General features: G+C 48.6%; 1 protein-coding gene across 2 annotated transcripts in view; it reads right to left on the bottom strand.

Moving 5' to 3' along the window:
• Window positions 1-270: 270 nt before the first annotated feature.
• The window catches only part of TUNAR (TCL1 upstream neural differentiation-associated RNA), a 46111-nt gene continuing 35010 nt past the window's right edge, over window positions 271-11371 (bottom strand). For both annotated transcript variants that reach the window (XM_059373909.1, XM_059373910.1), the window contains one exon: window positions 271-2706. In XM_059373909.1, the coding sequence (XP_059229892.1) occupies window positions 2521-2706 (186 nt within the window). In that variant the 3' untranslated portion in view covers window positions 271-2520. The remainder of the gene's footprint in view (window positions 2707-11371) is intronic.

Here is an 11371-nt window from a genome sequence, read left to right as displayed (position 1 = left end):
CGGATTCCAGGCTAGAAGAACCATCGGGAGGCGGCTCAGAGGGTTGGAAAGGAAGTTTTTCCCTCAATAAATTTTGAACTAGTATACTTGAAAAAGCTTCGTGGCTTCTAGGGCCCAAACAGTCTCTGTTGAAAAGCGTTACACTCTGGGTTTTCTTTAGTGTGTTTTTTGAATATAATAAAAGTACAGAGGAAGGAATGAGAGAGAAGCTTAAAAACACGCTGATGTTAAAGAAGAGAAGACATCGATTTTTTTTTAATCCATTGCACCTTTATTGTTTACTCTGTTCACTGTTCAGAATTTTCATACAGTCTTTCTAGAATCACAAAGAACCTGGTAGATAACTCCCCCCGCCCGACATCCCGTGTTATTTCTAACCAGCCTCCTCTGGTCCCTTGTCCTTATTTGTATGATATTCTGTCAGTGTCCAAGGAGTTGCCAAGGCTTATTTATTTTTATGGAGGAGGGGGTGGGGAGGTGTGCGGAGCTGGCCCTTAGCAAAGCGATCAGGTCTGTGACCTGACCCCAAGGGCTCTCTCCAGCGCCTTCCCCTCCTGAGCATTTCCTCTCTCTCCAGAAGCCCAGTCCTGGCTGGGCTAAGGAAACGATCAGATCGGGAGGAGGCGTTTCAGCCACATGATCTCTCTGAGTCCGCCTTTCTTCCACGATGCTGGGAAAAGACCTCCCCATCTCACAGGGATACAGGGGGAATTCAATGACCTAAGGAATAGAAAGTGTCCGGCACTGTGTCTGGCACACCGTGTGCCCTAAATGCGTGTCTACTTGCTTCCGGTAGGGAAGAGAAGACACCAGATGAATAATGTCAGAGCCAGGTGCTCAAGGGCATCTGCTTAATAAAAGAACCTGGTCCCTTAGAAGAGCACAAGAAATGACTCTCTAATGGTGGAATTTCAGATACCACAACAAGGGGAGGGAGAGATCTGGCGGTAGAGACCTGCCGCGCGTCATTTGAACCCAACAAGGCAAGTTGCTGCTTCTTTCATCCATGAACAAGTCTGGCACTGGCAAAAGGAACTGTGACCCTCTTTGTCACAGCCAGGCAAAGACCCGGCTCAGGGAGCTGGGAGAACAGAGCAAATTCATATATATTCACCCAACCCTACCGGGGAGGAAGTGGCTTTGCGGGGGTGTAAACCAGGAGCTTTAAGGAAGCACAGCAATCTTTTGGGGGTGATCATTCTGACCCCTTCTTGTGCCCTTAAAAGGTCACCTGTCACAGGGGTATCTCTGCAGCCTGAAACACCCAGATCTCTCCTGCGGGGACGGAATCCACGTGCCCTTTACATCCCAACTACTTTGATAACGGTCCCAGGCAGTTCACTAAGGGAGGGATTATGCACTCACGCTGGCCTCTACCCCCTCGGTCTCCCCTATCTTGCACAGCATGTGGCCATTAAGATAAAAATCTGATCGACAAATGGTCACAAGCATGAAATAATAATGCTGCCAGGAAGAAGCTGAATGTTCCATCCTAGAGATGATCTGTGGATACAGCTGCCCTCTCTGCTTCCATGACAGTCCTTTTTACATCTCTCAGAAGCTGATCTATCACTCAGCCCTTGTTCATGCAAAATTCTCAATAAGGATACGGTGCAACGAAGGACCCCATGCCCACGATCGTTTTAGATCTCCCCTATAACAACAAAAAGCCGCTCAACGGACAATCTGAAAACATGCATTGACCAGGGCCATGGCTGGTATTATGGGAAATGCCCTCCAGACCAAAAAGTGGGGGAGAGAGAGAGAGGGGGAGAAAAGGAGAGAGAGAGAAAGAAGGTAAAAGACTGAAGATGTTCAAAGCAGGACAAGAATGGCAATACCACAGAACACCTGCGAGTCTACGGGGCAAAGCAGATAAAACCAAAGAAGGCTCTAGGACTCCAGGAGCGCCTCTCCAAATATTTGGTTCATGCTAAAAAATAGAGCACATTTATTAAAAATATATATTTATAAACCTTGATATGAACAGATACACACGTCAAGCCAATGAAAAAAGAAAAATAAGTTATCTCCCCAGTATCAAATAGTTAGACACTTTTGATGGGTGGGATGTGTGTCAAAGGGTTTTGTTCCGAACGGTCCGTGGAGTGGAGGCCGAGCGCATGTCCCGGGTGATGCACCCCCGAGCCACACTGCCCTGTTGCCCTTGCCCGAGGCGTGAGAGCCATCAGAGATCTGGGACCGTGGATTTCTGCCCCCATCTGCTCACCGACGGCGTTAAAGGCTGGTCTTCCGAGCGGTCTCGCGGGCCCTGGGCCAAAGACGCTGAGTTCCTTGTTGTGTGAATGAGTCTTGTTGGATTCATTGTGCTTTAGTGTCTGCTCCTGGCGGCAGGCTTGGTTTGTGTGACCCTTTTATAAAGTTCGAAGGTGCATTTGCTCCAGCAGCGTGTGTAGGTCAAGCCCGCTTGTTTGCACAGCGTCTGATCATGGCTGTGTCGACACGCAGGGCTCCCGTCTTCCGGCCACCCCCGTGGGCTCCAAGCACCCTCCGGGCCATTCACAGAGTGGTGTAGATGTATACAAATATGATAACAATCAGGTTCAGAATGGTCCCGATAATCCCCAGCATCGCCAAGATACTCTCTTCCTTATTCTCTCTCTCCTGGCCTTCTCTGTCCTCCTCATTTCCACTCGTGATTACCATCTTGGTGGCAAATGTCTTTATCTTCCGCCCCAGGCTAACCTGTAATGGGAAAGAGGCAGCACCAGAGACGATCAGTTAGCAGGGAGACCTCCTCTCCGTAGCAGGGAGACCCGGCGCAGTGGGTGATTCCATGCCTGGGCACTAGAGTGTGCCTGGGAGCGGAAAAATCCCCTGTGGATCCAATCTTGGGACACACGGCTCTGGGCCGCAGAGAAAGAGCAGAGCACGCGGCTTAACTGTCCTGACACTGGCAGGAAGAGATCACCCTGGGGGTGGGGGCTGCCAGGGGCCACCTACTCTTCTGACCCTGTTCTCTCCCTGTTCCTTGAAGCAGAAACAGAGGCCACTGAATAGCAGTCAGGCAGGCGGGAATTTTCCACGCATTCATGTATGAGATGCCACCCAGGTATGCACTGCCCTGCATCTGTACAAAGAAGGCACGATATACAGGACACATTATGGGAACACTGGTGGCAGTGTGGGCAGGGTGGCTGGGACCTGGGGAAGGTGATATCCTGGGACCAGAAGGGATGAGAAGACCCCCGTAAGAAATTTGCATAGCCTCTAGCAGGAGTATAAACTGGTATAGCCGTTCTGGAAAGTTCCTTGGGATTATCTAGAAAGCAAAGAGACATATTGCACAACTAGGCAGGCCACCGGTTCCCCCAGGTGTAGACCCTAGGGAAATTCCTGTATCTGGGGATGTGGATGGGACAAGCCTACAAGCTTTGTGATAGCAGAGGACCAGAAACTACCCAAACATGCACCAAGTATAAAACAGATGGACACATGGTGGTCTGGGCATGAGACATGGCTAGACAGAATGGAATATTATGCAGCAGTGAAATGAATGCACTGAGGGTACAAGTGATGACGTGGCTAAAACCCCAACACATAATGGAGAATGGAAGGTGATACGCAGACGACTTTATACAGCAAGTGTCAATGCACAAAGGCTTAAAACGGGCAAAACTAAACAATGTACTGTTTATAGACATATATTTGGTTTTTATAGAAAGCAGGGGAATGATTAATGATCAAATTCAGGAGATAGGTGTCTCACAGGTAAGGACAGTGGGAGGCCATTTGGAGGAAGCACTGAGGGCCTTCGATGCACTGGCCGTTTCCATCTGTTACGATGGGTGGGGAGGTCTCGGGTGTTCATTATTATCATTACCTTTTGAACCATATTTGTAGGTTTCAGACTTGTTTGCATGACACATTTTGCAGTCACTAACATCCTTTTTTTTTTCTTTCTCTAAGATAATAAACATGTTCATCGAGGGGAACTGGTGGGCCGCTGGAGGCTTCCGCCCTTCCTTTCTCAGAGCCAGAAAGTGTTTCATGCTCTGCGGTTGTGATGGTTCATTTTGTGTGTCATCTTGACTGGGTCACAGGGCCCCCTTGCATTTGTCAAACACTATTCTAGGTGTCTCTGTGAGGGTGTTTCTAGATGAGATTAACATTTCAGTCAGTAGACTGAATAAAGCAGGTGGCTCTTCCTAAAGTGGGTGGGCCTCATCTAATCAGTTGAAGACCTAAATACAACAAAAGGGCCGAGTAGGAGGAATTTCTCTTGCCTGACTGCCTTTGAGCTGGGACATCAGCTTTCCCCTGCCTTTGAATTCAGATTGAATCACTCTGGTTCTTCTTGGGTCTTGATCTTGCTTGTCTTCCTATTGAAACTAAGCCCATCGGCTCTCCTGAGTCTCTGGGATGCTGACTCACCCTGCAGGTCTTGAGACCGGCCAGCCTCCATAATGACATGAGCCCATTCCTTGGAATGAATCTCTTTTTATCTGTACCTATCTATCATCAGTCTATCATCTTTCTTACTGTTTCTGTTTTCTCTGGAGAACTGACCAATAGAGGGGTCAAGATATCTGTGGGCCAATATCCAGGAAAGATCACAAACAGAAATCCAGGAAAGTGGGGGGTATGGCTGCAAACTGAAATGTCTGCACACCCCTTCCTCTGGGCATTGAACCTGGAAAGGGCTAGGTCAGGACGTGTGGATCAAGTCTAGATTTGGAGCACAGCATATGCAGGCAGACGTCTGTGTAAAGGAGAGACAATCAGTGGAAGCCGGGGAATTAATGCAGCATGTATATAAGCAGAAAGGAATGAATGAATGTCTTAAAGCAACGTTTCATTTCGTTCACAGCTTTGGTATGCTAGACAGGCTCAGAGTGGGATCCTAACCCTGTAGCTCAGCTAAGCAAAGCTTCCAGATGGCTCTACTTGGTTTCCTTTCTCCTAGTATAGTTTTTAATGATGGATAGTACACACAGAGAAAAGTGCACAGACCTTAAACGCACAGCTTGATCAATATTCACATCTCTTTAGCCAGCATCGAGATCAAGAAACAGAAACTTCCAGTACCCCAGGAGGCCCCCATGGCACCCGAATGCACTTACTATTCTTTCTCCTTTCTTCCCACCCTTTGCCCCCCAAACCATTATCCTGACTTCTACACCCAAGGTTAGTTTTGAGTGTTTGTGAATTTTATACAAATAGAATCATACAGCATGTTATCTTTTGAGTCTCGTTCCCCCACCCCCAGTGTTCCATGGGTGAAATTCACCTGCTTGAATGGATCTGTGTTGTGGATCTGTGGCTCATTCAATCTTACTGAGAACAATATCCCATGATACAAAGAGACTCACAATTTAGATCTCTACCTATTGCTGGTGGACATTTGGATTGCTTCCAGTTTGAGCCATTATGCTGCTCTGAACATTCTTGCATGTGTCTGCTGGCAAATCTATGTTTGCATTTTTCCCTATGTTTTATATAAAATTTTTCAACATACAAAACAAAATTTACAGGGAGCACCCATATTCCACCATTAACATGCTACTCTACTTTCTTTATCGACTCTCTATCCGTGTGTCTTTGCATCCATCTCCTTTCTTGGGTGTATTTCCAAGTAAATTGCAAATATTACTACAAGCCCCTTATGTACTACAGCATGCATATATTAACCAGAGTTCAATCTTTGTCTGCAATTTATTCTTTGGACATAAAGCTTCTAGCATGCAATTTCCTATTGGCTACCTACACCCAGGAGGGGAATCGCTGAGCCACAGTGGGTGCATGTGTACATTTACTGGACAGCGTTAAACAGTTTCTCAAAGGGGTTGGATCGGCTGGCTTGTTTGAGAATGCTAGAAAGATTGCCTCTTTTCCTCTGGTGGGAAGGCACGAAAAAGTACAGGTACTTCCAGATCCACAGCTTCCTCTGCTCTGGACAGACCTCTAACCAAGTACCAGTGATGTCGTGGATCTCGTTTCTTGTAGTCTCTTTAGCTAGATGTCAAGCCCTGAGAGGGCAAGCTGCTGACGTCGGCATCCCAGCTCGGGGCCCGGCACGGGACAGGGGCTGGGAGAAGCATGTGGAATGAATGAGCGGGTACTGCGGAGGGACCGGGCATCTCCCTGTCTCTGCAGGGCAGGGAATGTTCGCCACGGTTGGTCTAAAGGGACGCAATTAGTGCTGTCCTTAAAACCAAAGACCCATCATCACAGTCACTCAAGCAAAACAAAGTGCCTGTCACCAAGGCAGCTTGGTTTCAAGGCTTAATTTAGCCTCTTTCCTGACTTAACCTGAGATAGCTCTGACTCAGGAGGAAGTGCGGGGAATAATCAGGTCGACTGTGTTTACTTTCTGAGGACTGCAGCAGACCAAGGGCCCGGGAGAGTCTCTCTCCACCCCAAGGAAGTTACACCCCAAAGCCTGTTTCCACAGCACTTGACTCATCAGCCTCCAGTTCCCCGGAGGAACCGTGTCAGCCGCGTAGCTGGATTGCCAAGGGAGCTATGGAGGGCTTCCCAGGAGAGAAGTGGTTGGAACATTCTTTTCCTTGGAAAAGGTTGTCTGGGCAGAGTGTGAGGACAGAGAATGAGAGATGAGCTTGGAAGCTATAGGAGTGTTCGAGATGGGAGGGGAAACAAAACTGAAATAAGACAGAAAGCAAAGGCAGGGGCTGGGCGATGTGTGACACGAAGCTTGCTACTCCAGTATACGCTCCCTCCCTCCCTCGGTCACTGGACCCTTCCTGCAGGGACCGGGTGCCAGGGAAATGGGGAGTGACTGCTGATGGGGAGGGCATTTCTTCTGGGGGTGATAAAAATATTCCAAAACAGATTTGCAGTGATGGTTCCATAACTCTGCAAATACTAGACCACTGAGTCATATACTTTAAACAAATGAATTTTGTGGTTTGCAGATTGTATTTTATTGAAGATTTATTTAAAATTATTTATGAAAATATAAAGATATTTCAAAAGTCTATTTTATTTTATTTTTTAAAAGATTTGTTTATTTCTTTATGTTCTAGAGAGACAGAAAGAAGGGAGAGACAGAGTGCATGTGCACACACACACACACACACACAGGGAGAGGGTCAGAAGGAGAGGGGGAGAATCTCAAGCAGACTCCCCGTTCAGCATGGAACCTGAGGTGGGTCTCGATCTTGCTACCCTGAGATCATGACCTGAGCTGAAATAAAGTGTTAGATGTTCAACCGACTGAGCCACCCAGGGGACCGCCAAAAGTCTATTTCTAGCATTTATGGTAGTATCTGAAAGACAAAGTATCTAGAAATAAATATAATAAAAAATGTGTAAAATCTTTATAAAGAATATCAGCAACTTTACTAACGGACATAAAATTAGATCAACAGAAAAAGGGAGACTGTGGCACCTGGCCGGCTCAGTCGGTGGAGGCTGCAACTCTTGATCTCAGAGGTGTGAGTTCGAGCCCTGTGCTGGGCGTAGACATCACTTAAAAACAAAATCTTAAAAAAAAAAAAAGGGGGGGTGGGGGGCTATACCATCTTCATGGAGTATAAAAGTCCATATTCTGAAACCACAAGTTCTTCCCAGTGTGATTGATCTAATGATTTGCTGCAGTTCCTGTCAGCTTCTTCAAGGTTTTTCCTGCTATTTGTTGGGCTTATTCTAAAATGTGTATCAAAGTACAAAGGGACTAAAGAAGAATAAGGTGGGGAGGGGGGATGTGCCTCCAGAGGCCACAAGAATTATGACGCCGCCTTAGTAATGACATCTTAGACAAACAGGCTAAAGAACAGAAACAGAGCTTCATGTGCATGGACAGTACTAGTCAGTGGGAGGAAATGGGCCTTGGGATAAACAGTGCTGGAATAACTAAGTATCCAGAAGGGGGGGGAATGGAAGCTCGAACTAATAGTTCTTCCATTCCTGGTGGATTACAGACGACTGTGAAAAGGAAAACGGAAGAATGTAAGTGACTATCTTTAGGATGCTGTGGTAGAGCTTATCTTAATAAGACAAAAAGGCTCAAGCTGTAAGGGAAAATGTTAATAAAGTCAATGACATTAAACTTAATATCTATCAAAAAATAACATAAAAAAGTGCAGAAGTCTCAAACGCATGCGTGGATCCTTCATGTAACACTGCATGAGAAAGTGCTGCCACAGACCACACAGAGGGTGTTTCCCTTTATAGGAAGTTCAGAAACATGGAAAATCTAACAATATGTCACCCAGAGATACAAATGTGATAAAATCACTAGGAAAAGTGAGACAATCATAAACACAAAGGCAGGGCAGCCCGTCCTAGGGAGTGGAGAGGGGCAGTGGACAGGTCAGGAAGGGGTGCTCAGAGAATGCCAGAACTACTGGCAATAGTTCTTAAGCAGGACAGTGGCTACACGGGAGTTTGTTCTGCATACTTTAAATCTTTAAAAGATGCTTCTGTTATCTAACAACTAATAAATCAATTAATGAAATCAGGAGCATGACAATGGAATAACTGATTCATAGTAAAACAATACTGATGAAGATAGATTAAGACTTAATAGCAACAGGAGCCTAAAGACAGGGGGCACTGAGTGCCATGCTCTGTGCCCCACGCAGCAGTGTGCTCTGTAACCATGAAGGCGGCCGCCCTCGCTGCAGAGAGAGAGCACCCCCCAGCATTGCCAAAGGGATGGACAGCTCAGTTTCAAGCATGGTTTCCAGCAAACCAGTCCTCTGCTGGGCTGCTTCTGGATAACACAGCTGAAGGGTAGGCAAAGTTTCCCCATTGGGACGCAGGGCCTTGAAAGAGAAGCTACATGAGGACACAGGGCTGGGTGTGGGTTGGGAGTCAGGGCTGCAGGGCAGTGGAGGGGAGCCTGGACAGTAGCTGCAGCCAGTCAGGGCCAGCAGGTGCTGCGGTTGCTGGCCATCAGGGCTGTCCGGAGTCCATGCCCTTCTGTTAGAAACAACACCTCTACCCAGGTGAAGCCCATTAGACGCTCAGGGAGCCCCACCTGGGGGAAGGCGCTGAGGTGGGGCTGGAGGGGCTGTAAATGCTGGGTCATCGTGGTAGCAGCTCCAGAATGAGCCTCTGTGAGCTGCCGCCACCTGGGCAACCTGACTCTTGTCCTTTTTCAGATTCTGTTCTTTGTTCCTTCTATCCCATGAATGACCATCTACAACCTTCTACAGCAAAAAAGAGCATAGTTTCACTGAAGGCAGTCAGAACCCAGTTCCTATGATACCTGCCGCTTACAACCAAGGAACTTCCACTCGCACAGAAGACACATCCCGGTTGTATCTTGTTTGCTTCCTCACTTGACCTTTGACCCCCCCCCCCCGGACTTAGCACTCCACTACATGGTTCCCGGACACCTCCCGTGGCTCTGGGACTTTGTCCGGTTGGGACAGCTCACTCCACCTGCCGACAGTTCCACTTTAAAATGGCACAGCCTTGCAGCAGCCTGGACCCCCAGAACCATGGGAATGACTAGGACCCAAGCAAAAACACATCCCGATGTCAGCGCGCTAGCCAGTCACTTCCCACTGAATTCCAGCCAGAGAGGGGCCCTTGCCATGGAGAAGGTTCCAACAGCCTTTCCATGAGTGAGCAGAGACCTTCAGGCAGAAAGGAGTCGACTTTGGTTTCACTGAATTCTAGTAGAATTCTTCTTTTTCCAAATGATGCCACTCTGGGGGGGGCGGGGGGGGGGGGGGGGGGGAGGCGCTCAGTGGGTGAAGCATCCGACTCGATTTCGGCTCAGGTCGTGATCTCAGGTTGTGAAGTCAAGTCCTGCGTTGGGTTCTTCGCTCAGAGGAGAGTTGGCTTGACATTCTCTCTTCCTCTGCCTTCCCGCTCATGTTCTCTCTCTAATATAAATCTTAGACAAAAAATAACGCCAGTCTGGGGACTACATCTGTGCTGAAAAGTACCACACAGGCAAGACAAGGGAAGGAATCACGCCGTCCAAATTCCTCCCACGGCTCGCCGACTGTGTTCTTTTTCAGGAGCGGGTCAGGCTGAGCTGCAACTCCAAGTGTTTCTCCGTCTCGAGGGCACATCCACATTTGGGATAAGAAGGATCACTCTGATCCTCTTTCTGAGGATGAGCTCCTGCCTAGAAATTCAGAAACTCTGGGTGGCCAGTCGAGTGGATGCAGCAAGAACGTCTTCCCAGAGAAGAGACCTCAGGGGTCACCTAAAACACAGCACCCCCCGGGACCCCAAGGCCCGGGCGTCCATCAAATATCCCCAGAGCCCTTGTGCTGACCCAAGCTCCATGCTACGTCTTTGGCCCTCCAGGACCCCTCGGGCCCATCACTCTGGCCACTGGGGGCCTCAGAGAATGCAGGAGTCCCGCACTGTCCCTGGAAGACGGGCGCTGTTGTGGCTGAGATGTGGAAGTCTAGGGGACTCGCTCTGCGATGGTGGCAGGAGAGGGGCGAGCAAGTGCAAAGGGAAAGGAGAAGTGTGGAGGGAGGCGGCGAGTGGGGTTGATGAAGGATCCCAGAGAGCCTGGGCAGCACGGAGGCTGCGGGTGGAAGAGGAGGCCAGAAGGGGCTCTTGCAAGGGACACAGAAGACTTTGGAATTTATTCAGTAGGCGAGATGCATCCGTGATGCCCACCTCATACTTATTTCTTCAATGGTACCTGTACATATGTAGTCTCTTTAGTGTGCCCGAGATACCTCGTCCTGAATTTAAAAAACCCATCTAGCTCCTAAGAGCTCCATCAGGCTGCACAAGAGCGAGCTGGTGACCTCCTCTCCCTGACGGAACATGGTGCTCGGGGACCTCTAGCTCTAACCACCATTCCACAGGGAGGAGCACCTCACCTTCCAGGGCCTCGGGAAATCCACTGCAAGCTTCCCTCCAAGGAACAGGTGTCCTGCCCCGGGGGGAGGTCCTGGGCAGGCTCTGGGCTCATCTTGAGAGGACAAACTCCTCCACATGTCCCCATGCCCATCCTGGGTGGCCACAAGGCCTGGCTGCCCCTGGAGGCTACGAAGGGGGCATCAGCCAGGACAGCCCCGGGGACTGGGATTTACTTCCACAAGTCCCAATGGGTCACTAAAGACAAAGGATATGGGTAAAAGCATTGAATTTGCTCAGCAGAAGTTCATGATTCTTCTTCTTAACAAGTAGAGTGCTTGTTAAGAAGTCACGAATTGCCAAGAAGTTGCTGGATCTACACGGGCACATAAGGCTGATCTCCATCACACTGTGGCCTGTGGCTGCTTCTTCAGCCACAGGTGACTGTAGTGCCCATGACCGCTAATGACTAAGCATACAGTAGGCCAAGCCCCAGACCATTCCGTCAGTCAGCCACTCGCCAGGTGTTTACCCAGCACCTACTATATACTTTAGGTGCTATTAGAGAATATTGGGGCACAGACAAAAATAAGTGCTCTTCCTGTTT

This window comes from Mustela nigripes, chromosome 13, assembly GCF_022355385.1.
Source record: "Mustela nigripes isolate SB6536 chromosome 13, MUSNIG.SB6536, whole genome shotgun sequence".
Lineage (NCBI taxonomy): Eukaryota > Metazoa > Chordata > Mammalia > Carnivora > Mustelidae > Mustela > Mustela nigripes.
This window is presented reverse-complemented; position numbering and strand designations above follow the sequence as displayed.